This window comes from Numida meleagris, chromosome 5 (assembly GCF_002078875.1).
Source record: "Numida meleagris isolate 19003 breed g44 Domestic line chromosome 5, NumMel1.0, whole genome shotgun sequence".
NCBI lineage: Eukaryota > Metazoa > Chordata > Aves > Galliformes > Numididae > Numida > Numida meleagris.
Genome location: NC_034413.1, coordinates 51,934,219 through 51,961,700, shown reverse-complemented (window position 1 = coordinate 51,961,700; position 27,482 = coordinate 51,934,219). Strand labels below are relative to the sequence as shown.

The following is a 27,482-nucleotide window of genomic DNA, read 5'->3' as shown; positions in this document are numbered from 1 at the left end:
TGATTAAAAAGCTAGTTTGAATTACACCGCCATTTGCATCATTGGATTATTAAAATAGTCATTTTAACACTTTTCATTCAGCAAGCTCATAAGTAGACCAGTGTAGCTGAAATATGTAAAAAATACTAAACACGCTGCGCAACCAGTCTGCCCATATGAAGTAGGTCTAATTCAATTTTCTTGCCACAGACCTTAAATACAAAAACTGCAGCATACTACCAGCACATGTATGGCAGTCAGTCGTAGTTTTCAGGATGTCAAACATTTCTGGAAAAATATTCCAAAGCAGTAAGAAAGTAGATGACATCCAAGCATCGAGTTCAGCACACAGAAGGCCTCTTGATTCAACAATTCAGTTGAATTAACACAGAATTGAATAGATAAAGACACTGATTAGTGCAGCATAGCTGACACATATTTCCACCAAACAGTTTCTAAAGAATAAATAATTATTTGCCCTTCTGTATTTCTCAACTCAAAAGAGGTTATTTTGTAATGTATACTACTTAATGCCTCCTCACTGGAGAGTTGAAAGGCAGACTTTTGCAGAGACAAATCACAGATTGAGGGTAAAGAGAACTGCAAGAAGATTAAGTGCTGAAGTATGGTCTGAGATCATGACAGTAAGTAAATTCTAGACAGTAGATGAGTATCTCCCTGGAACAACTTTAAAATGTAGAGCCAGGTCTAAAGAATCAAAAAATATACTTAACTCCCCCCACATAAGTGAAGAATTTGAGTAGATTTGGATAATTTTTGAAAATGCCATTCAGTCATACTCATGATTTGGGGATATGGCCAGCTTGTGTGCAGAAGTAGTTTTTAATATGGGATCAGAGCCAGCATGGCTTTCCTCTAGGGTTATGGTTTGAGCCCAGCTTAAAGACATCAACGTTATCTCGCGCCCAGCAAGGCCAGTGTTGGTTCAAGTTACTGACCTAACAGACCCATACTGATACTGTGTTCTGCTCTCCAACGTCTCCACTCCTTGCTCTGAAAGAGCAAGAAAACTTCAATAAATCTGTCTCAATTAGAGCAAGACATACTGACTTGGGTTAGCTTCGGAATCAGTACAATCACATTCCCAAAGCACTGCATCCGAGACAGAAAATCTTGACCCATCTTTGTTCCCATAATCAACACAGTTTATCTGTAGACTGCATAAATTACCTACTAATATGAGATGACTTGTCTAATATAGCAATTCTCACACTAGTTGACTAAACTTATTCAATTACAGTGTATTTCTAATATTTCATTACGATTTTAGATGTTAATATGTAGAACTTGTAATTTATAGAGATGTATACAGTGGGTATGTCACGTTTCACAATGTAGTAACGTTTATCTATAATTATCTTTACTTGTTCAGACTTCTGCTTGGAATGCAAAGACTACTAACTGAAGAGACCAAGTCTTTCCTTTTTTTCTCAACAGCCATTGGGGAAGATTTTTTGAAGAAAATCAGCAGTGCAAGTGTCATATTTCACCTTGACCACCTTCCTCCAAAGTCTAGGGAAAATCCTAATTTTATATATTCCCCTGTTTTTACATGAAATTAAACACTGCGCCTTTCTGTTTATGTGGTGTGAAAATGAAAGCGTGCAGGTCACATTTATAAAAGAGTCTCTGTAGGAGACAAGACAAATTTATAAACTGCAGAGTTACCAAGTGTCATGTATCATCATTTGTATTTTTCCCACATACATCAATTTGCGTTATAACCCTGCAAAGTAAAAATAAGTAGCCCATTTTACCAACAACATAGAAAATGCAAATAAAAAGCAGAAGTAAGAGTGGGGTCTGTGCTACAAAAGTAAGTATTTCTGATATGTTACTTCTTACAGTTAAATGTAGCCATAATTGCAATAAAATTTTCTTTGATAAGAGACCAAAAGTAAATTTTAAATTCACTTGCAAGTTTGCTATTCAAGGTATACCAGGTTTATAAAAAGAAATTAATGAGAAAGACATGGAAAAAAGAATGTGTAATTGCTTTACTTTCTCTTGTTTGTATTGTGCTTTTAGCTTTAAGATAATGATGAAACAATAAAAGTAACAATCGAGTCTGATTGAGAAATCTGTGTACCACCTAAATTGCTTTTTGTTGTTTTACAGAACCAACTATTTCAAGAGTGTTTGTATCAGCTACAAAGTACATATCCCCATTTAGTGAGATTATTACATACACCATCATCAACAGTCACACCAATTGTGATAGTTTGTCCGCTTTCTAATGACTGCACTTACTGACTTCACCTTAGCTTAAGTTCTAAGAGATGTTCTTTTCAAGATGCTGTGTCCAAATTGCTTACTATTTGACAATCCAGTTAATCATGTAACTTAATAGATGTCATTACTCAAGCAGTTTGTTTCCATACAAAGACACGTGCATTATTTTTTCAACTTTTTTTCCAAAGTTGAAAGAGTTTTCATAAAAATGAAGTAGTACAAGCAGTAAGCGGTTACAAATCCAAGCACAGTATGTACGTTCTTTATTGAATGGTTTATTCTTCTGGGTAGAAATAACATAATTTTTATTCAATTTTATTAAAATTCTTAGCATTTATTTATCTTATTTTCATAAAAGTACAAAGTTTTTTAAAAGAAAACCTAGTCCTCCTTAAACTGCAGTGTTCTTAAGCAACATCATAAAGTGGTATAGTTAGCCTAAATAATTTTGTCCTACTACTAACATATGTTGAGAGGAAAAAGAAAACAAAAGAAAGAAACTCAAAGACCATTGTTTCTTCCTAATTTTTTAATAATACATTGTCTAGCTAAAAGTTACATTAAAGTAAGACTTGCTGCTCAATAGGAACATTAGACTAGGAACTCAAAAGATGATATCTCCTTCATTTTTATTTTGAACTCTTACTATATTTAATGACAATTCTTCAAAGAGATGAGGAGATCCCAAACAAATTTTAAAAACTCTTCAACAATGAAGGAGATCAAAATTCATGACACATAAGAATTTCACTTAGGATGATTCTGAACAAAATAGCATTGTATTAACTACTACCAAGAACATGAAAAATTTTGATTCAAAAAGACAGAACAAAATATGTTTTTTCTATGCATTTGTTAAGCTTGTAAAACTTGGAAGAAAAAAAATTACTGATGCAAACTGTTTAAGGAGATGAGTAAAACACTACATAAAATGTGCTTCTAGTTATGATGAGCTATTCTTACATTTGTACTATTATCACTTTCTTAAACTGTTTTTCTTTAGATATTCTTACCAAATGTTACTTCTCCATTGCCACTCTTGTCAAATAACTGAAAAGCAACAATGAATATTGCATCTGGAGTACACAAAACAGATTCAAATGCCAAAAATTCTTGAAAGGAAATCAACCTACAAAGGAAAATACAGAGGTTATAAAGATTTCAACAGGTTATACACAATATCAATGACGTTTTGTATTTGATGCTCTAGAAAATGTTCTAATCCAATTATTGAAATTAAATTCTAATCCTCAAAAGTTAAGACTCTACACTAGAAATAGAAAGAGGTGCTTGTTATATTTGAGAAGTTACTTCAACTTTATTTGGCTCGCTTTCTTGTACTAGAAGAGGACTGAATTCTTCATATCCATCAACAACAAAATATAATCAATTCTCAGTGAGTACCTACTATTTATTAACCTATAAGTATAGATTTAAGCAGACAGCACTGAAAAACTGACATAAAAAACCCACAAAAGTTCTATCAGCATGAAATTCAAAGGTCTGTCATTATGTTACTAATGTTTATATTTCTCAGTATTTCTACTGAGAAAGAAAAGTGCTTAATGTAAGTATAGGAAGATACTATTCAATATACATACTCTTAAAACAACATATCCACAATAAAAGTTATACTTTACTATGTATATATTTTAAAAATATACATTAGACCTCAAATAGTCTATGAACTTCAAAGCCATATAAAGCAAAGAAAGGACAAGAAAGAAAGAAACAATAAGAACATCTGGACAGTTAAGACATGACCAAGGAAGCTAAGGATTTGAGTGTAACATTTCATCACAAGACAATGAGCTGTGTATGTGAGACATTCACCATACAGAAAAACGCAACTCGGGATGCAGCAGGAGACCTGTTTTTAGTCGAGATGAGGAAGCAGCAGTATCACCAGATAGGGCTCTCACGACATCTCTGGAAAGCTGCACACAAACCAAAGTCCTCATTTTCAACACACACAAACTCAGACTTGAATGGAAGCACAGGTAATATGACAATCACAAAGAATTTCTCTAGAGGAACTCAGTTCATTCTGACAAGTAGAAAAAAAAATTAGATGGGATCCTATATGAGAAAAGCTACAGAAAGACAAGCCTCAAGTCAGAAGATAAAGGATACTGTTGGCACAAAAGAACAAAACTGCATTGTGTATCCATAAGGATATATAGTGCGGGCATATACTGCGACCTTTCAAAATAGTGCAAGCAAAATCCCTAGGTTTTAATGACAACAGCTACACTGATGATAATTTTCCACTCAGTTTCCAGTTCCTGAGTATAGAAATATTTGATGGGATATCTATTCTAACATCAAACAAATTACTGGTGGGAATAAGAATTTTCAACATTTTTTAAACTAAATAAAAATCTAGTACTTCAGTAGATGCTGTTAAAGCATAGATATCTCTGCAGATGGTACATTTTATTAAATGTACATAATTGATCTGAATTTATAAAATGTACTCTCTAGTAGATTTTATAGTACGTTTAGTAATTTTCATAGAAAATAATTAGCTCATAATTATTACTTCATATATAAATTGCTTATTGTTAAAGACATAAATTCCCCTTAGGGGAAAAAAAATCAAACCATTCATTAGTTTACGTAGTCTTTCTCTGTCCAAGTATATGCAAAGTAGAGTCAAGATACTTTAAACAAGATCATGTATTTTAACATACATGCATATATGCATTATACAGAATATACAGAAAAAATGTGACTTTGAAAGGAATTAAGATATGGAAAATATACAATTACATTATTAATTTCTTATACATTATCCATAAAATCGAAGGTGAAAAAATGGTTCTCCAGATACAAAGTCAACTTCATCCAAAGGATGACCCTGATTGATAAAGGTCTGGTAACAAAGAAACCGAATATCCTTCAAAATACTTGGGAATATTCTTATTTCCAAGTACATCGCACACACAAGCATAGATCTAATGTTAATTCCTAACCAGGAAGCTTTATAACAGACAAAATCAAGTGATGATCCCTGTAGAATTCATTCTCATAGATGCCTGAACCTGAAAGAAGTCACTCTCCAGAGGTCTCAATTTAACAGTGCCTACATCAAAAGGAGGTAGACACATTCAACTTCCTTTCTATACATGCAGTTTGCAATGTCTAAGAGCAGGAATATTCCCTGCAATTCTCCATTAATGGGGTGGAAATAACAAAAGGTAGATTAAAATGGAACAAAGGAACTTCCCATCCAAACACTATTCAAGCATCATTCTGTGAACCTGCTGTATTAAAGAGTCCATAACAATATCAAATCACTCACCTCTCATTTTAATGGTAACATTTCAAAAATTCCATTCCTATTATTTCTTCTGCCCTGTCACTCTTTAAAAGCACACCAAGTCAAATGTTTACAATTATTCTGTCTTTCCTTGTTTCCTACTATGACTTTTTGCTCTTTACCCACACAACACAGCTTTTGGACATAACATATATCCCTGTTGTGATGATCCACTACGTGAAACATTGGCTCTTTCTTCAGGAGCTCACTGAAGAACACGCTTCCAAATTCTAAGAATGATATGCTAGTAGAGTAGCCAGAAAGAGGCAATTAAAATGTAGAATCTGAAACAACTACTGAAATTTTGCAGGTTTGAAGGCAGAAGAAAATTTTTTTTATTTAAAACTTGAATACCTACAATACCAGATAAGACTTATGTAACTGAGAAGCTGGTTTTGGCGCATATTTATATATGAATACATTATTAATAGAGGATACGTACCCTAACCCTAGTTTTAAAAGCAGTGCCAGCAATCTGTGATACAGGAATCCTTAATAGCAGCATCAGTGAAATTCCATTGCATTTAGCAGATAACAGACAACTCTAATTTAGACCTCATCAAGCAAGCCTAGCAGATTTTGAAAATGGATACAGGAATGAAATTTCATAGCGGGACCAAAGCTTCTCAGTTACTTGCTGTGTGACCTTGGGCTGTCATTTGATTTACAAAAGCCTGTATGGAATAGGACTGGCGATACTTCTTTGGACTTCATAAATTAATTTTTAAGATGCAATGTATTACTGGAACTCAGCTGAAGACTACAATAAATATTAATGCTACAGATTAAATTCTCTGTACTGACGATGCAGTTAACAGAGTCAGGGTTTTGGTGTATTACAGTTAAGTACGAAAGGAATAATACAAATGTAGAAATAAGTAAACAAATGCTGATGTGGATATACAGCACTCTTCACATGAATTAACAATTAGAGAAATACAGACTAAAATATTTAGGAGAATACATTTCAGACACACATCATCAGGTATATGTTCAATGTTTCCATATAGAAGTAGATGGAGCACACTTACCCACATCTGATTACCTCACTTCCAACATTACCCAGATTAAAAAAACCTAAGAAAAGCTTATATTCACAGAGAGAACAACAAAAAAAGCGATGCCTCATTGTCGAGTTCTGTTGTAGCAACAAAACAAATTACTGACTTCTTACTGTAAGAAAGGTCCTTTTATAAAACATTTTCTGAAGAAACGTACACCCTAAAAGACAATCAACAGCTTTCAGAGAAACAAGATACTCAACATGTTGGTTTAGCAGTCATCAGGTAGACTATTATTTCAACAGATGTGTATAAAATAGCATTTTCAATCTGTAACAACACAACAAACTTCTGCCATGTATTACAAGCAGTGAGACAAGTTATTTGGATTTATCAAACATATATATATATTTAAAATTCATTATCAAAATGCTGCAACTTTATTTTTAGAAACTATCATGTAACATTACATCAAACAGGAGACTCTATATTTGTCACTTACTGTAAAATATAAGCAGCATATAAAATTTTGTTTGTAAAGCACAGACACTGTGCAAGTTGCTCAGGATGCTATGCAAACTAATAAAATGTTCTCAAACAAAATATAGGAAAACAAAAACATTTAAGTGATGTCAAGGGTCAGATTCAGACTCATGAAACCAAGGAAGTTAAGCTACTTTCAACTGAATATAAATTACATCTATTTACACATCCTATTTTAATAGCAACTTTCTCTCTCCTCTACAATGCATTCACTTCTTTCTGCATTTTTGACCTCTTCTCTGATTCATCTTGATCTTCTCACTTAAAAAATGCCCATGCTTCCTGCTACAACACAAAGCCAAAACTGTAAGCCTACATACAGCAGAAGAAAATTCTTCTTCAAAGACAAGTAGGTTAGAGGGTACTACCTCACTGGAATGGACATTTTGTAAGTTAAGTTCAGAGAGAAGTCTAAAAGCAAGTAATATCACCTATAAGCAAAGCCAGAAAAACTTTATGTAGTGTGGTGGGACTTCACCTTGATTAAGCAAACATCTTCTTGCTTCATATACTCATCAGTGTCTCTCCTTCCTAATAGCCAGAACTCTAAAAAGAGTCCTCAGTTGTTTGATATGAATTGCACTCTTTCTCCAAATTTCCATGTTTAATTATGGGTACTAAGGACTCTTAGTATGTAGTCATGTACGTGAGTACACAGAAAATAACTCTTCCAAAGCAGTCATACTGCATTAAATTTATTTGCAGTATATCTTCCTCTGCATTTGCAGTAATTGTCAAATCTCCTTTAAAAGTGAACTCTACACTGTTAAACATTGTGTCTTTCTCCTCAAGTTCCACAAATGCAGTCTACTGCACTTGAGAAAAAAAAAAAACTTACCTAATTAAGCTTGAAGAATAATAAAATCAATAATGCATTTTAGAAGATGAAATTACCAAAGAAACACTCATTTACCAGTGCACTACAGGCTTCTAACGGAAAGCAAAATTCTCACCCATCTTTAGTTTGATCTGCCACTCCAGCCAACAGCTGTACTGTTTTAGGATTGTAACGTGGATCTGTATAAAGTCCGAGGTATTTCTGCACAAAATCTTCTGGGGTCATGTAACGCTCTCCATCTTTCTCAACACTGGCATACTAGAGAGACAACAAAAAACAAAACCACACAAAAATTAATCCATTTAGATGTTAATTATCAGCGATTACCAAATCAGTATCTTTACTGAGTACCACTTACATAGTGCAACCATATCCAACTGCTCTGAAATTAAAGGATACGGTTAAAATATGCAATTATGTTGCAACAGTAGTTGTCCGTATTGTCCCTGTGGAATAGATGTATCCACATAATGATCAATATCTTCTAATAAAAAGACAACCATGCATTTTCATAAATGGTCAGGTAATTGCATAAATTTTCAAATATAGCTTTGCATGTGCACTGTGAAAACATAGCACAAATTTTCTCTCAAAGCTTCTAGTACAAAACATCTTCTAATTAACTGTTCTTAATCACTCATAATTATAATTTGAAAAGTATGTATTATCTGTTTTCTCTTTTTGTGAGAAACTATTTTTTCAGATTTATGTTTGCCCAGAAATGAATAGCTTTGGCATTTCTCACTTAAATAAAAAATTCACTCACACGCTAACTCTCAAAAAGGTCAACTGAAACATTTTAATTTGATTTTGGGAATTGATTTTATTAATAAATTCCAAGTAAAAAGCACGTGCAAGATGTACAATTATATAATTTAAAAAAATAAATATTAATAAAACTAATCAAGAATAAAATAACCAAACATGTCTTTATTACTTGTACACCAAGACAACGGCTACACGTCTGTATTCTAACTGACTACTTTGCTGTTTCAAATAATTAATCGCTGGCTGTTACCAACATCAACTTAAAGTGAACTTTTCAGCATGAATTCCATAACCCTTAACTGTTCAGTAAGGCTGGATAATACTCATGTTCAGTTAAGAACGCGAGAAGACAGGAGCAGAAATCATCACAAATACATTTTACAAATCAGGCCCACTACTGAGTTACCAGGATCAGATACTAATCAGTTATTCTTGTAGATAACCAATACTATCACCCCTCTTTTTATGTGCTTTGATCCAGAAGAACAGATGGCTTATTTTCTTGCCATCTTACTTGATGACTTACTTTCTTGCCATCTGTTGTCATCACTAAACATGAAGTAGTATATGATATTTGAAGTCATGATCATGTATAAAAAATAATTCAAGACAGCAGCACAGCTGCAGAAAAAATATTCTATTTTTTTACGATATGGCAGTAAACTTAGATATAAAACGTAAGTTTTCAGATGAGATTAAACTGTTTACATGCTAGAGCATAGAAAGTAGCTCATAAAAGATTTCTAGTTCACTAACCTGTGATCCAATCCATTTTGATGGCTGAATTTTTCTAAGCATATTTGCTCACAAAACCCGTAAGCAAGCTTATTTAATAGCTTTAGATCCATCTCCTCTGTTCATTCTTCCCTGTACAGCCAGTCTACTTGTAGATACAGTGCAAATCTTCACACATACACATAGAACTGCGTTCCTTCTGAGAAACAATAAGTTACAAAATTTCACCGCTGCTTCAAGAACATTGCTGTGAAATGAAAGTACTGGCTTTCAATTCATTTGTACAAACGCAATACACCTTCCTAGGCTCTAGCCACTGAATGATGTCAACCTAAGAGTTCTCTGCAGAAAAGGCAACATCTACTCCATTCCCCTGAGCTATACTGCAATACTTACGCTAGGAAATCTGAACTTCAATTAAAGGCCTTATCTATATTTTGTAACATTTCCACTATATACTGTTGTATCTTGAGTCAGGTGAGACAGCTGTTTGTGAAAGAGTAACAAAATGCCAGGAGCCCACAGGAATTATAACATTAACAATGCCACCTACACAACATACCTGCTCCGATGTAACACTGCTGGGATAAAGGAGATCACTTATGTCTCATACGCTCCTTTCACCACATTCTGCTAGGATGCTGTTTCAGCACAGAGGTGTTTGCATCAGCATCAACAGCCCCTCAAGTATCTCCCCTAGCTTCCCACATCTCTTCCACAACTCCTCATCTCTACTAAGCCATACAGCTGTGATAACAGATTTTTGCAAGACTACAGTAACCCATTTCATTCATCCATAATTAACGCAGATGATTTCCTCAGAAACAGGAACACAAAGTAATGCACAGGAATCCTACAATTCAGCGCTGCTGCCAACACGATGATGAGATGAAAGCGTGGCTTCACTGTAACAGCTTGGAAAGGTTCTCTTCTCAGCCTTATATTGATGTGACTGAAAAAAACATTATGAAGTACAGCTCTGCTGCAACACATGTAATCTGAATGAAGTTTTATAAATGAAGGACCACAGAATATGAAGAGCACTGAACATATTCTTAAGGACAACAGAATTCAACTGTATGACAATTGAGGGCACAACACAGATAATAAAAAATCTAAATGTCGTTGTCTTTTTTAATTCAGGCACCAACTTACCTGAGTATATCACACATAGTGAATCGTTAGAGTTAGCTGTACGGGAAATTTTGTTAAAAATTTTGAGACTAAAATAATTAAAGGACAGATACATTCAGCTCCATACGAGAAGGTCATGGTATTTTGAAAGAAGCTGGCCATAAGCCAATAAATTAAGGCCTGACAAAGTAGCCAGGCTATTCCCTTTTGGCACGTATTTACAAAATCTGTCCTCAAGTGACACTTCCACCACACAGCTTACATATCTTTCGCAATTAGACAAGCCAATTGTTAACTTTACTTCAATTTGCATATTAAATATGAGACACTAATTAATTTTTTCTTTTCCTTGGGCTTGAATTGGGTTAAAATTTATTTTTAAAAAAATCTTACTGCACATTTATAGACTGCCTCAGGCACACAATGAATTTGCATGACTTTTTTTTAAACCTCATCACATAACACAAACACACAAAAACTCTATTTGTACCATACAGTGTTAGGTATCACCGTGCATCTAGAAGTGACGCATAGTGTGAAAAATTGGTTAGTTTTCAGTTTAAAGAGGTTTCTTTCCCAACAATTCTATCAGGGCAGAGGAGAAAGAAGTTCCAAAATGAAAGAGACCTGCAGTACTCTCAATACATTATTTTTAGTATAATTATTAGTCTCAGTTACGAGCGCTCAGGTCATTTTTAAGGGAGGTGGGGGAAAAGTTTCCTGTATGAAAATTTGAAAATGTTATCATGCTTATTTCTCCACCTTGCTGAACAGGTTTCACATACATTCAGCTGACAGAATAATTCAGCTATCTCTCCTCAGAGTTGACTGTATCTTGCCTAAGGAAAAAGAATGAAGGCTCACTAAGATATCTGTTAACTGTTGTTCTATGTAAGTCTTTGATCCTTCAGTGGATTTGATTTTCTTCTGTTATGGCTGTCACTGAATTCAGTGGTTAGCAAACACTGAAGAGGTAATTTATTTGATAGCATACACACATGACATTTTAACTGCATTCCACAGTTAGGGAATGGGTTATATAGAAGTAATAGCACAACATCTACCTCACGCAAATGCAGATTTAAATTTGTAATGGTTTAAAATAAAATACATAGCAAGCTTCAGAAATTCCAAGAGAAAGGTAAAAGTCAAATATCCGTTAAGATATATCTTAAACTCTGATAGAGGAGTTGGCATTATCTTATCGGAGGATACGTATGAATAGAAGGAAATTTAAGTACACTCTCTAAGAATAAGGCTGATGACGAAGGGGCCCAGAGTTCCCATCTTCCCTTGCATCCATTTCCAAGGGAAGCCAAATTTAGAAGGAATGCACGCCCTTTAACTGAAGCCGACAGAACAGGCCTGCACCCTCAAGAAAGAGCACAACATATCTGACCCATGAAGTGTGCAACACTGACAGTATTTCATAACCAGACTCTACAACTCAGTCCTGGAAAGACTGGATTCTCTTCAGATTTTGTTAATGTTTGCCACTAAGTTTGCTTGCTATCTATCAAAGTAAGAAGATAATGCCATCTTCAATTAGAATCAATTCTATAATTCTATAGCCCCTCTCCCCAAAAATATATAAACTCTTCCTGTGCGACTGTGTGTCTGCATAACTTGTCTTTTTTATGGCAAACCTCAGGTACTCAAGGGGAGATGAGAGCTTTTGCACTTTTGATTCCTCAGGGCATCAACCTGTAGACTATTTACTTTTTAGGTCAATAAAACAGACATTGTCATATCGACAACTTCAAGATTAAGTTCCTCTTCACTTTTTCATGTATCATCAACATCAAGGACTTCAAATACTTATTTCCAGAAGCAAGTAGATCTACTGACTAGAAAAATCATAGAGACTACTTTTCTAACTTAAATAGAGTATTTTCAAATCATAATCCTCATTTTTTTGCAATCCAGCATGCCAAATTGTCTTGAAAAAGACTAAGAAAATAGCTGTGTGACATTCCAGAAGCACACATTCCTTGTATGAAATAAGCCAAACGTCCTATCAACAAGAAATGAATCTGTGATAGGGTAACTTTAACTAGAAACTAACATTTAGGCTTCCATGGTTTGACTCCAAAATTCTAAATTTTAGCACTCAAATAATGTTATCAGAATAATCCACTCTAACAGAAGCAAAGATCCCACCAAACAATGGTTGAGATATAATGTGTCTCTCTTGGGCAAAAAGGTCTCTTCATCTACTTATTAGGTAGTAAGGCAGGACCAAAAGCTACATGTCAGAGATTCCATAACTGAATTCATTATTTACATAATTATAGAATCATTAAGGTTGGAAAAGACCACTAAGATCATCAAGCCCAACCATCAACCCATCACCACCATGCCCACTAATCCATGTTCCCAAGTGCCACATCTAGCCTCTTCCTGAACACCTCCAGGGACGGTGACTCCACCGCCTGCTTGGGCCACCTGCTCTAATACCTCATTATTCTTTCTGACAAGAAATTTTTTCTAATATCCAACCCAAACCTCCCCTGGCGCAACTTAAGGCCATTCCCTCTGTTCCCATCCCTGTTAGCTGGCAGAAGAGGCCAGCCCCCACCTCACCACAGCCTCCTTTCAGGTCATTGTAGAGAGCAATAAGGTTTCCCCTGAGCCTCCTCTTCTCCAGACTGAACAATCCCAGTTCCCTCAGCCGCTCCCCATAACGCTTATGCTCCAGACCCTTCACTGTTTTGTTGTCCTTCTCTGGACACGCTCCAGGGCCTCAATATCTTTCTCATAGTGAGGAGCCTAAAACTGAACACAGTACTAATATCTAATTATACATTATTTCCTTTCTTCACAGAGTAAAGCTTCTTGAATGTAGCGTGTAATACTCAATAGGAAAGAAAAAAAGATACTGTTGTGATTCTAGAAACATCAGTGGCCCAGCTATGGACCTAAAACAGCTGTTCTTATTCTAGGCGCCTATTTCAAACCTTATCAAAAGTTTTAGGATTGATTGGTTTTTCTTTTTAGATTAACGCTTCACTGTAACTAAGAGGAGTGGATAAAGTCTCACACCATTATTCAGATAGAGTAATTCTAATGCCCTACACAAGAAGTAATCACACTATGAAATACATCAATCTCAACAAATAATAATTTCAAGATCTACAAACATTGCCAGTAGTCCATCCATTTGTAGGACAATCATGTATGAAGCCTACAGACACATCACACAGCCATAGAAGTCAGAATCCTGCAGAAGTGAATCTCAAAATAACAGTACTTGGCTACGGTTGCAATCATTTATGCTACAGGAATTTAGAAAAGACTTCAGAAAATGATTTAAGGCTATCATATGGGATGGCTAACCACAATCTGTGCAGCAAAGGCTTCCCCTCAGTGCCTGAAGGCCCTCTACCCTACCTGCAACATCAACTTTTGTCCATACAACCAACTTTGTCCCGTGACCAACACACACAGACGGTGCAGTGACAAACAGCTGGAAACACAAGTCTGCCCACCAAAGAGCATCAGACAGGTCTGTTTACCTGCAAAAAGATATTTCGTAGTTCGGCAGGATCTGCTCTTTTGGTCGAAGGCACCTGCAAATAAAAGTAAGTTAACACTTCACCAGTTGAGCCACAGACAAAACTCAGAACAAAAACGCAATCTGCGCAGATAAGGGCAGCAGTATCGGCTCTCTTATCTAACCGATAAGCGGATTCGAACACGACGCTCCCGGTCACCGCCGCCTCTCCGGTCACCCGGGTGCCGCTGACAGATGTCACAGCGCGCAGGGCCCCGCGCCGCGCCCGTCCCTCAGGATGCGGAGCGCCGGGCCCCCACGGTTCCCTCCCGCAAGCGCCGAGTAACGGCCTCGGCCCGCGCCGCTTCCCCTAGGCAGGCAGTGGCAGGGCCGGCCGCGCTGCCCCTTCCCCGCAGCCGCCCCGCCACCGCCGGTTTCCTCCCGCTTCCCCCGGGGCCCCGAGGGCAGCCGGAGGGGCCGCCCGCCTGCTCCTGCGCCCAACGACGGAGGAGTCACCTTGACCGCCATGCTGCGCCGGCGAGCGGGAGGAGGAGGAGGAGCCGCGCGCCGCTACCCACCCGCCGCGCCGCCGCAGCGCCGCCGCCTCAGCGCAGCGCCGTGGGAGGCAGCGCCCGGCCCCGCCCTGCCCCGCCCGGTGGGCTCCCCTCGGCGGCCGGCGCGCTGTTGCGGCGGCCGGCGGCCCTGCTCCTCGAACGCCCGCGGCAGAGCGGGCGGTGGCGGCCGGGAGCCGGCGGGCTCAAGCAGGCGCCTACCCGGCTCCGCGCCTCCGCGTGACGGCGTGCGGAGCCGCCGCCTCAGGGCGGGAGGTACTCGCGCGCGACCCGCGCCGTGGAGCCGCGGTGAGCGCCTCGGGGGCCCGGCGGAGTCCGTCGCGGCCCAGAACAACAGGAGGGTGCTCCGGCCGCGCCCCGCGGCACGGCAGGGTAAGGGCGAAGGAGCAGCCGGGGCCGCGGCTGCATAGTGCCTCGCAGCTGTGAGGGGCGGAGCAGCTCGTTTGACCGTAAAGCGGAGCGGCACCCTCCGGCCACGGGGCGACGCGGGCCGCCCGAGGGTAGCACGGCGTCGGTACGCCACGCACGTGCTCGCAGAAAGGACGTTGAAGAAACCTGCCTGCTTCGAGAGCACCGGCCGCCCCGCTGCTACGCTCCGCAGGGAGCAGACCCTGAGGCGAAGCCTCCGACGCTCAGCGCGGGCGATCCCACCCAACTCCCCCTCAGCCCGCTTCGGCACTGAGGCAGGTGCGAGGCCGAGGCAACACTGTCCGCACGCCCACCACGTCAAAGTAACCCGCGACACCCGGCTGCTCCCCGAGGGCGGAGCTATGCAAATGAGCCGCTACGCGAACGCTCTCCTTTAAGGTTCGAGCCGGGAGAGCGCGATCTCCGGCGCTTCGCTGGGCATGCGCGTGGGGTCCGAGCCTCGCCAAGCGCAGCGGTTGGTTCTCGGCCGCGGTAGGGCGGGCGGAAGCGGAAGTTTGTGCGCGTGGTCTCATTTCCGTCCAGTGGGCGCGCGGCTTGATTCGTTCTGCCCGGGTGACTCGGCTGCCGCCGCCGCCGCTGGGAAATGGCGGGTGAGTCCTATGGCCGGGCTCAACTCGGGTGGCTCGTGGCCAACCTGCAGCCGCTGAGCAGAGCGGCGGGGAGCAGGGCAGGGTGTTGCTGCCGATCCTCTGCGAGGGGGAGTTTTGCCCCGGGCGCGGACGGTGTTCGTCCTCTTGGCTGGGCCTGGGTTTGTGCGGGGCCGCGAGCGGGGGCCCCTTGACGGCCCCACCCCCTGCAGCAGAGGAAGCGGAACAAGAGCTCAGGGCCGAGGTGCCGGTGGGGGCTGGTCGCGTCCCACTCGGGCCCGGGCCGTCAGGCGCTGGGCTGGGCTGGGCGGCCGCTGCCGTGGGTCTGCTCGGTACCTGAGCCGTGTGGCACGCCGTGTGCGGCTCTGCGCCCGCTGGATTATTGAGAACGCTTCCTACTCAACCTTATTCCGAATAACTCGAAATGGGAGGAAGAACTTCTGATCATGCTGCTGGAATGGAGGGTCTGGACGGGTTTAACGCTTGGAAAAATACCTTGATAAGTGACACGCGTTTTGTGCACTAGATGAGACTTCAGAAAACAGGCTAGCTGTAACTTATTTCCTTCCTCGTCCCATCTGGAAGGGAAGTGGTACCTAGATAAACTGCTGGTAGCGTACGTGCCACAGTTCAAGAACACCTGAAATGCATTAACTTTTCTTCAAATGCAGCATCTGCATATATTTTGGAAATCGCTTCATAATGAGAAAGCAGATTTACTTAAAAAGTAGGAAGAATGAAAAACTAGAACTTGCAGGAGGAACAGTGCATTTTGAAATGAAGTCAGCGTTGTGAAGTTGTTCCTTCTGTTCTTAAGAACCTTTTTCTAATTATACTGACCCAGACTGTACCTGTCTAAACTCTTTCAAAAATCTTTTTCTTTAGGACTTACTCCTATGGAGAAGAAGCTGGCTGAGTACAAATGTAACACAAATGAAGCAATTCAGCTAAAACTAGGTAATGTCAGTTTTTAAATATTGTGCGCTTGGAATATTCTAATATCTATTTAATGAAGTCCTTATAATTAAATCTACTTAGGTTATAATATGTACTTATAAATATACAAACACAGGAATAGGAATGCATAGCCTAATTTTGTTGAGACAAATATAGTAAAGTACAGCTATAGAAACTCAGGCTTGTACCTGCATAATAACATCAGCAATCTATTAACATATTACTAGAGTGCATTGGAATTATGTTGCATTGTTCTTCTTGAGGTATTCAGTATGTTATTTTAGTTTTTTCTTCTCTGGAACTTTTGCTATGATGTAGTCCTAAGTATGCATCATCTTTCTTTTGAGGAAATGATAAACACAATAAATAAAACTGGAAGGTGTTCTATGGTTTGTTTTTTGCTGCCTCTCCCTCAACATCTAGATGACACGAGCCACTTTCAACAAAATCTTTAAAATCTGTGTAGAAAAAGTGTTACTCTGTTTTATATAGCTAATTTGCTTAATATGGCATCCAGAACGCAAGCAGAATTACTGAACTCTTGTTGGACTTATATCCGAAACTTACTTGTTTTGGTAATTACTTAACAAGAGAAGAATAAGTAATACATCTGTGTTTTTTTTAATCTTTCCAGACCTTCAGTGTGTTTTTCCCTTGAGCAGTACAAATAGCATCACTTATTAAGAAAGTAAAAATAATTAACTTTTTATGCGCTCTTAAGAACTACTATTAACCATTGGTTCTGCAAAACTTAGTTGAGTTTCTAATGCATAATTGGCTTGTGAGACAAAATGTTGTTTTAACCAAAATACTTTAAGCTGCTGTACTTGTGAAGCGCTTCTCTTCCATTTAAACAGTAGTTCAAATAATCATTCTGTGACTATTTCTAATGTTTTAGTTTTCCTCTTCTGCCTTTCTAAAACCAAAGGAAAGGATGAAAAGTAATAGGATTTATCTGAGTGAATTTCTTCAAAGCATCTAAGGAGTCACTATCAGTTTTCAGGGAGGCTGCTTTTTACTTGTTCCCATCACCTCATGTCACCTAAGATTTTCAGTTTACTTTTTTCCTTTTGAGAGTGTAGATGTTTCACATACAAACAGTATTAGAAAAAAATTAAAATCTACGAAGTGATACCATAAAAAAAAAATGCCCTTCCCATGAGCATAGGAGTGTAAATGTGGGCATGGGCTATCCTCTTCTGAGTCCTAATTTGTTCCATGGTGATGTTTCAGGGTTTTGTTTCAGGTACTTGTTTGCTATGTTACTGAGTTTGAGTAGATGCTATTGCAGTGCATGTTTCCACATTGCCATCAAAGACCTCTAGTACTGAAGTTTGAGAAAAAATAAAAGCGGGAGAAGAATTGCTAATTATCTTAGTAATATTGATACAAATACTAATATTGTATTAGTGTAGATTTCTATGTATCCGTGGCAATTCTCCAAAATTGTAATGTGAATATTAATGCTCATAAACATTTTTCTGTTCATCATTCTGTGAAGACTCCCTACAATGACGCGATCTGAACTGCATGTGAGAGAAGAATGACAAAATGAGAAGGAGGCTTTGATTACATGATTGGTCCTGCTTACTCTAAGAATATCCAGCTGGGCAGTGTCCTTAGTGTTCATGATGGAGTAAAAGTCAGTAACATTAAGGATATGCATATGAAATCATACACATCTGCGTCAATTTCCTCATTTTACTGTGCTTACTGATTTGATTTGAGGAGATAACATGCATCTGATTTGCACAGGGTGTCTTAATTTTGTTTGTGTGGCAGCCTAACATAGGTTCATAACTGAAATTGTTCACAGTAAAAGAATGCGTGGACATCTAGCATGGAATCCCTGTATGAATGAACTGTAGCTGATGACTTGGTCACGCTTATTTTTCTTCTCAGTTCGCTTTCCTGAGGATTTGGAGGATGACAACACAACATTTAATCCTGAATATAGCCATCAAGTGTTTGGAGATGAGTAAGTTAAATTATTCAGAGTCAAATAAATAGGTCTTGAAGGGAATGTCATTTCCTAATTGTTTGTTTTTTGTTTTTTTTTAAAAAAGGGAAATATTGCTACAAACTATTGTAAAGTGACACAGCAATACTTCGGTTTTGTGACTGTGGAGTTAAATAATGGCTTTGATTCCAAGCCTCTGGAGTTTGGGCCTTGTAGTCACTTTACATGGTATTTTAAAGATACTAGCAGAGAACAAAATGCCTGGATTGTACAGTCAGAATTGCTCATTTCAGTTCTACTGCATTCAAGTCATCTTTATAAGATTTGCAAGAATGAGTAATTCTTTATTAAAACTTTGACAGTAAGGAGTGCCAAAACCAAAAAGTATTTGTCAACAGTATATCCATTTATTTGGTTTTTTTTAACCACAATACAGCTTGGAATTTTCATTGAAAAAAAATCCATGAATATTAACTTAAACTCCTGTTCTTGACTGTTTTAGATCATTGATTGTTAACTATTTTAACTCAGAGGTTTGTTTTCTTTACTAGAGACAATAGACTTCTTATTGGTTAGACGTTCAAGGGATACACAAACTGTTTAGGGAAAAAAATGGTTTTCTCTGCAAGTATTCTTTCATTAGTACTGTAGGCAAGTTAGCCACTATGTCCCTAGTGCTAAAATGTCACATAATAATTTCAGAAGTACTCAAAGTAGGATGTGCTATCTGTATTAATTATACCTATATTAATGTAGGTATAATTATTAAATGTTACAAAATTAGTTGCACTACTGCACGTCTGCAGCTGTCATTGAGAGTAATTTTACTTCTAGAAATGGGAGAACTCTCCAACCTGTTGGTGTAGTGAACATGCACATTTTTTTGTTCTGGGAATACAAACTTTAAATTAGCAATGTGTTACTGCAAAAAAGAAAAAGTTAAAAAAGGAAGAACAATTTCATTTTTTTTGCCTGAAAATAAATTCTCAAGACTTAAAACTAGTGTAGTGTTTATATTGAAGAAACACTTCTTTAGGATACTTAATAATAAAGCATCTCTTCCATACTTCTTTTACTTGATTCTGATGATAAATATATTGGAACTGTCCACCAGCAACATACTTGTTGCTATGACTTGTTATCTAGATGTTTTATACAGCAGAGCTTGCAGTAGTATGTTCTAAAACTTTACACTGCTATAGTACGAACTAAGTTTTAGTAAGTGTTGTTTATCAATTAGTATTGATGAACATTAATGAGTCTAAGACACTGGTGAACATAAGTGCAATATTAGTTACTTCGAGTATTCTTTTCTGAGTTGTCAGCCACTGTCTTACTGAGTTTAGGGACATGTTCTATTTCTCCACTAGAGAAGTAAAATTACTAATAAAAACAGTGTAAGGCATTGTCTCCATTGAGAAAGTATACATCCCGTTTGATTCTCTTTTACTATTAAAAGGCTTGGTGCACCTCACTGGGAAAGAAGATGTGAATTTAAAATTTAAAGTACCGTGTTTGAGTATTTTGCAGTGAAACTCATTTGGAGGTCTGATTGTGCTTTTTTCCTTCCTCAGTGAAGTTGCTTTCGGCTACAAGGGGCTGAAGATTCTCTTATACTATATCGCTGGTAACCTGTCAACTCTCTTCCGCATTGAATATACATCTAAAGTTAATGAGAAGTTTGACTGTGTGGAGGTAAAGACATAGCCAGACCTGTACTTATTGGGAAGATTTAATGGGGACAAAGCTTCTAGGGTTAGTTATTGCCCTTCCAAACATGAGTTACGTTAAAAACAAAGCTTCCTATTATGCTAACCGGAAAAAACATGGAACTTTATCTATATGTTTTCTCGTTGTTCTTTCCTTTGACTCTAATACTGCCATCAAAATTGTACCAAACAAAAAAAAAAGTCTATTTTCAGGCTAGCTGTCTCCAGGAGAGCTAGTGGTTTAATTCATATTTAAAAGAATATATTAAGAAAGAAAAATGAATTTTTCAGAGTGGATTCTGATGCATTAAGAAAACTGAATATCATCTGAGTTTTGCTTAGTTATAGGGAAGAGAAAAATGATTTCTTCTGAAAAGAACCCTTAATAAAGTGGCTGGTGAATCTTCATTGTATTCTGTAGCGTAAAGTGGTTATACATTTGCACTGACTTTAAATTACTTTGCCTGAGAAAGCTATTCTCTTCAAAAGTAAACATCTTTATGATTTAAAGTTCATATTTCAAATTCATCAGAGCTTATTTAAATGCTTTCAAGGAAAAGGCCTTTTCTTCTAAAGAAAAATTGAAATGGCTGTGTTAAATTAGTTTTACAGATTCTTCGTTTCTGTGGTCTGAAGCTGCGTTAGAATATACTTAGTTCAACAGGCTAAGTGCCTGGACGTGTCTGAAATACTTCTGAGGCTAGGGCAGCCTATCTTAGGAGTGAGAGGTCATGCTCTTCAATCTTTGTAAGGCTTTTAGAAATAAAGAAAAAAGGAGAGCAAGTTGATCAAGTAATAACAATATTAAAATCAAACAGACCACCTCTCCTTCCAGCTTTTCACCAGCATAATTTCAAAATCATGTCACAATGGGAATCCACACCACAACACATTTGTATTGACATGCTATCTATTTTCTATACAAATAAAGCCACTTTACTTCTCTGGAAGTATAAGTGAGGTCTCTCATGCCCTAAGCTCACACTGCAACTATTCCCATTGCTCGGAATCCTTCTTTCAAGCTCAGTGTTGCCTCTATGAATTACTTTTCAATTGTTTAATGGACTGAGATAGGGACAAGAAAGAACATCTATTTGAGCTAGCTTCCGTATAGTTTTCTAGAATATTTGTGGGCTGTGGCTGAAAAACTTTCACTATGCTTCCCTTGATATCACTAACAGACTGTGTCTCCTAATAAGCTGCTCATGTTACTATATCCAAACTGCTGTAGGGAAAAAAAGATACAGCAGCCGGTCTCATTCTGCCATTTGCTATTTAACTACCTTAAAATATTAACATATTTGCAGAGATGAAAATAAGCAGGGTGTTAATTTAAATGCATATTACCATTTTCTTTTTTAAGTTAACTGTTTACTTGCTTAGTTCATTTGGGATAATCATATTAATGCATTAACTATATATACTATGTATGACAGGTAATCTTTGTGCTGCAAATGGATGATGTTCAGGAAAGGACTTAAGTCTCTGCTTTGAACAAACTGGTTACAAGTTAGAATTGAGTTTTAATGCTGTTTATAGTTATTCATACTCTAGCGTTTTGTATCTAAAAGCCTATGCAGGCTATTTGCCCCCATAGCATTAGCTGTTTTTCCAAGGTCTCTTAAATATGAGGTAAAAGATAAATATCCTGAAATGTCAGCAGCCAGAGCACCAGGCATATTTATGCATCTTAATATGATTTCTTTAAAGATGCTTCCATACCATACTAGTGGGGAAGGCTCACCAAAGTCTGATCGCGTTTTGAGCAGAGATATGTTCTTGTTTGCTACCTTGATTTAATGAAAATGGACAGAATTTATCCATTGGGTGGCGTCAATTCTTTTAAATATCTGAAGAGAGGCTGCTTTTTTCTGGTATAAATATGAATAGCATTGACCTCTGAATTGCTAGCTGCTTTCAGATTTGCAGCTGTTCAAGTAGCTTCCTTCCAGTTTTCATGAAGGTGTGAGGGAAAGTATTTCATTAACCTCTGAAACAATCTTTACTATCTATGTGTTATCATGCTTTGCAGCTTGTCTAATATATTTGCTTTAACACAAGTTAATGAAAGTGCAATTTTAATATTGGACATACTCTAAGTAACACTACAGATCACTCTATTGCTCCTTATTGGAATTAACATTTATAATTGGCAGAAAAATTCAGCTTTCAAATATATTTCTATAATTATTTTTAAGTGAAACCACTTTGAAATAGCATCAAAATATACACAAATGTGATAACTGCCTATTAGTAAAATTATATTATTACCTGGAGTCAAATGTAATGTACAAAGAGATGCTGACTGCTTAATTAGTCCTACTACAAAACAAGTTAAGTTACGAGTCCTTACAGTATTCCCTATCTTCATCTCATATGATTTGCTTATGAAGGTAATACGTTAAAGACAATAGCTGCATAATCTATAAGCTCAAGTCTTGGCTGGCTTCGTTCAGGTTTTTGCCCTTATTTGTTTAAAACTGCTGCAGTAATCAGCTAGGTTGCTTTTTCTGAACAGATTTTTTTTCTGTGTATATCTTTGCAAACTGGTAAGATACGGGTAAGCAAGTGCCTCGCTTGGTTTAAAGGAATAAACATCTCACCAATATCAAAGAAATTCACAAAGAAACTTAGAGAGGCAGTGGGTTGTGGCCATAAAGAACTGAAATGCATTATTTGTCTTCTGTAGCTGGTAGGTGAAGAATCTTAAAATACGAGAGGAGCATATTTAAAAATAAAAATAAAAAAAACATATACTGCTTCATCCTGCATGTTTGCTGTTTTTAGGTATCATCCACATAGTCTGTTGCTGAACTGATGCTTGGAAGTCTTGTTTTAATTGTGGATTATTTTACATATCTTTCGCAGATGTGCAAAATGAAAGTCCCTAGCTGTGGTTTCCTATGACTTTATCACCAGGGCAGAACTAAGATCTGTGTAAATACACTTGCAGTTTGAAAAAAGATGAGCCTTTCTGAAATGCAGTGCTCCTTACAAATACTCGTTCTCGTTAATGTATGTAATTCACCAATTCAGCAAAACATGGCTAATTTTCTGTTATGCAGTTAAATTAACAAATGTAAAGAAAATACATGAAGCTAGTATTACTCAAAGATGAACAGAAAAGGTCCTTTGTTTTGAGAATGAAATGGATGTAAAGGCTGTACACATTTTAACTGCGTTGTTACACCAAGTATTGTAGAGCTATATCTTAATCGCTTAATAGTGCTCTCTACAAATATAAATATAAATGTTGGTAGTACCAAACCATTAAGAATAAAACTTGTTTGTGCTGAACCACATCCATCTTTCTCTATACTAAAAATGTAACTGAATGATGAAGTGCTATTCATTTGCAGGTGCATTGCTTCTACTTAAGGGAGGATGGTTGAAAGGACAGGAATTAGTAGCATGTTGTATTAGCCTTTTGTAGTGTATTTTGTTCTAAGCATCTTAATTTCCCTGTTTTGAATGCTAAGTAGTGAGGGTCTTGGTTTCGAACTAATACCCATCATGCATGTAAACGGTGTGAAAGAGCTGCTTAGTAAGTTAACACAAAGTGTTCTTGTGTCAGTCCTTGTGGAAATAGATACAATACAAACATTACAGCTGAACTCACCGCAAGCTCCATTAAGTAAAAACCTGGATTCATTGTCCAGAGGAAAGTTTGAATTGAATGTAAGCTCATTTTGTTGAATGTAGTGTCAGGCTTTTAGGGGTTGTATTGAGGAGTACCGTTTTGTTAAGTTGAGACCAATTCATTAAGTTTTATTGCCTGGTGAGAAGCAGTAATACGTTATTGTGAAACTTCATCAAATATTCATGGTTAAAAAGAAGTAGTAAATGTATTCAATCAAGTGGTCTTTTTGGGGTCTGAAAAGGATTATGAAGTCTGCTCAGCTGATAGTCTCTAACTTTCAGTTTGGTTAACTGAAAAGGGTGATTTTGATCTCTGAATGTAATTTCAGTGTCAGAATATTTCTTCCCTCTCTGCTGTTAAATGTTACGTATCAGATTTATGACCGTATTCCTAAGATGTATTTTTGTCAGCTTTGCTTTCAAAATATTCTTTGATTAGAGTGCAGAATGTTTGTCCTCTGAGTTTATCGTTATAGTTCACAGCTGATACTACAGGCAAGTATTTCAAGCACGGAGACATAAGAATGCAGGAGTGTGCTAGCTGTCACTTTCTTGTTTGGGAGCTACCATTTTTAGTCTTTGTTTCTTTTGCTCCACTTAGTTCTGCACCACCTAATACCTCTTAAGCTGCTTGTTTGGGAACCCCAGATCCACAAGGCTATGTGCGGCACGGTCACAGAGGCTTGCTAGACAAAAAGCCCGAGCTACTAATCTTATTGTATTTTTCAGAAACTAATGTTTCATCCAACAAACTAGGAAAACAAGAATATTGTTCCTTGGGCTTGACTGAATTCACAGCTTCCTTCCTTGTCCTGCCATTTGTGGTATTCCTTCACACTGAGTTTTTATTAGAATAGTTAACCACCCTCTTCGATTTTGCTTAGACAAATGTAACGGTCACTAAACATAAAAATGTTCAGGAACTTGTTTATGTTTTAACTACTAACTCTTGAATACTGACAGTGGCTGGACTGACCCTTCTGTATCTCTTCAGTTATCTTTATCTGCTTGGAGGTCACTGCTGAACAACAGGAGTATTTGTCTTTTAAGTTACTGATAGGCCATAGCACTCCTTTTTATATTCATCTCTAATAGCACAATGATGACTTTGATGCTGTCTTTTTAATCTTCTGCTGATCCCACCCCATTTTGTATTCCCCAGGCAGATGATGTTGAAAGTAAAATTAGAGAAATTATTCCTCCTGGTTTTTGTACAAACACAGATGACTTTGTCTCTCTGTTGGAAAAGGAGGTCAACTTTAAGCCCTTTGGAATGCTGCTACACACATATTCTGTTCATAATGAGGAAGCTGGTGAAGACATTACATATCAGATATATAAGGTATGAAAAATAAGGGAAACTTCTCAAGCAAATTAAAGTTTATTTTGCAGTGAAGCACCTTCTGTAACATTCAACTGTAGTATATAAATATCATCATTTGACCAATTTATTGATTAGAAGCATACTTTTTTTTGTATTGGGGAAAGTAATTAGGTTTTGCAGATCTTTTTTCCCTTTTGCATCTGTGATAGGTTTCACCTGACTTCTCCTGGCTTTTTCCCTAGGCTGACATGACGTGTCCAGGCTTTCGAGAATATCATGAAAGGCTTCAGACATTCTTGATGTGGTTTATTGAAACTGCTAGCTTTATTGATGTAGATGATGAAAGATGGAACTACTTTATAGTGTAAGTACAGTTCTAAAGCAACAGTGGACCTTATTACCTCCACAAAGCCTGCATTTTAATTGTGGCTGGCCAATTATTGGAGCAGTATAATGATATTTTTCCCAGGAAAGAAAAACCATTGTTTATCAGGCTTGAGTTTTCCTCCATTATACTTTGGGAAACCTTGAGAATAGAGCTGAATTAAATGCTGTTGTCCGTTAGAGCCCTGAATGTAGGCTTAAACAGTAAAATGAGCTTTGCCTGTGTTTTCTTTTACTTGCCACCTATTCATCTTTATAATAGGCAAGTGCACTGAAGTGCTGTAAAGAGGTCTGATTTATCCAAGTTGCTGCACACCAATTAAGTGAATTGTACATTCAGAACATAGCAGGTGTACCCATTGGGCCCTCACAGAGTAGCTTGCTGACACTGAAAATTCAGTTGGAGAATGGAAAAGAAAATGGACACTGCATGGGAGCGCGACTGTAATTGACCTGCTTGGCTTTCTGTTTTATCTGCAGATTTGAGAAGTATAATAAGGATGGAGCTACGCTCTTTGCGACCGTAGGCTACATGACAGTCTATAATTACTATGTGTACCCAGACAAAACCCGGCCACGTGTAAGGTAATTGGCGGTGTAACTCGTGCCTTGCCTTTTATTTCAGAAGAGGGAACTGCTGAAGTTCCCAATACTTGTTTATAATGGTGTTGATTTGTTTAAAAAAAATCCCCATTATTAGCTGGCTATGCACTGATTTATTTTATTGTTCCCTTCTTGAAGCAGAGGGAATCTCAAACAAGTTTTGAATATTTAGCAGTTCTAAGACTTTCTAAGAACTATGTTTCAACATTGATTGGTACATATACTTTAAGAAAAATTTTGGTTTTATGGCTTTTTATTACAATGTTTGCAAAAGTATGCATTTGAACTGAAATATCAATACATTCCTTTGTCTGTAGCCAGATGCTGATCTTGCCACCATTCCAAGGAGAAGGCCATGGTGCTCAGCTTCTTGAAACAGTTCATAGATACTATATGTCTTCTCCTACAGTACTCGATATAACAGGTATATGTTAAATTTCTATCTCATTTCGCATGTTCAGTCGCATTCAGAGATTGCTAGTTCACAAGCCAACTTTCACGATCGCTTGTTAGAATTAAAGGGCCTTTTGAAGGTTGAGCTTCAGCTCAGTTCAGGATTAACAGTACCCTATTTTACAGAAGAACTGTACATAATGTAGCGCCTTAAATCCTCTACTTAGAGAACAGCACACCAGGAAAATTCAATCCCTAGCATGCATGGATTACCAGCTAATTAGCCATTTTATTGTGAGATACACAGCTGAGTTTGCCAGGAGATCAAGCTTTGTCAGTTTTGGCTAACAGGAATAAGTTGAACAAGAAATCTGACAACTGAGGAAAAAATCTAAAACAGTATATTAATATGTATATAAGCCAAAAGTCTACAGAAAAAAAAAGTCTGCACAGGAGTTGTGCTCCAGGAGCATGTATTGCTGGCTGAATGCACCTGTCACATTACAGGTGTGTCCATAAATACATGAAAGCGAAAATGTAATGAAAGAAGGGGGGGAGGGGAGGGAGGGAGGAAGTACACCTAAAAATACAGCATTAAAAATGGTTAGAATCATGATGTGTCCTGTAGTTTAAAGCCTAATATAGGAAGAAATACAGTTTAAACATATGAATTGACGAAGGTCATCTAAGACCTCATCACAAAAAAAAAGAAACGTCCCATTCCTATTCCTCCAGCCCTGAAAAAAACCTAATTAAAATGCATTACAACACTTGTTTTCTTCATGGTATCACTGCGGGATAATCCTAACACAGCGTAATCTACCTTGTAATTTTAAACCAATTCATAGAAACCTAAAGA

The 27,482-nt window shown here is 37.8% G+C and overlaps 2 protein-coding genes across 9 annotated transcripts in view; one reads left to right on the top strand and one right to left on the bottom strand.

Moving 5' to 3' along the window:
- Positions 1-15,334, bottom strand: part of SLC25A12 (solute carrier family 25 member 12) — a 48,989-nt gene extending 33,655 nt beyond the window's left edge. Inside the window, exons 1-5 of one of the 6 annotated variants that reach the window (XM_021400023.1) lie at positions 14,583-14,651; positions 14,089-14,142; positions 9,461-9,638; positions 8,052-8,194; positions 3,246-3,361 (exon numbers count right to left, since the gene is read on the bottom strand). In XM_021400023.1, the coding sequence (XP_021255698.1) occupies positions 3,246-3,361; positions 8,052-8,194; positions 9,461-9,502 (301 nt within the window). In that variant the 5' untranslated portion in view covers positions 9,503-9,638; positions 14,089-14,142; positions 14,583-14,651. Of the gene's footprint in view, positions 1-3,245; positions 3,362-8,051; positions 8,195-9,460; positions 9,639-14,088; positions 14,143-14,251; positions 14,385-14,582; positions 14,686-14,839; positions 14,859-15,197 lie in introns of those variants that run through there. The other 5 variants (XM_021400024.1, XM_021400028.1, XM_021400025.1 and 2 more) reach the window with 5 other exon arrangements.
- HAT1 (histone acetyltransferase 1) overlaps positions 14,879-27,482 on the top strand; it is an 18,164-nt gene continuing 5,560 nt past the window's right edge. The window contains exons 1-8 of one of the 3 annotated variants that reach the window (XM_021400051.1): positions 14,879-15,010; positions 16,540-16,611; positions 18,514-18,589; positions 20,146-20,266; positions 25,082-25,261; positions 25,486-25,607; positions 26,108-26,212; positions 26,548-26,654. In XM_021400051.1, the coding sequence (XP_021255726.1) occupies positions 16,551-16,611; positions 18,514-18,589; positions 20,146-20,266; positions 25,082-25,261; positions 25,486-25,607; positions 26,108-26,212; positions 26,548-26,654 (772 nt within the window). In that variant the 5' untranslated portion in view covers positions 14,879-15,010; positions 16,540-16,550. Of the gene's footprint in view, positions 15,011-15,532; positions 15,658-15,892; positions 16,119-16,539; positions 16,612-18,513; positions 18,590-20,145; positions 20,267-25,081; positions 25,262-25,485; positions 25,608-26,107; positions 26,213-26,547; positions 26,655-27,482 lie in introns of those variants that run through there. The other 2 variants (XM_021400050.1, XM_021400049.1) reach the window with 2 other exon arrangements.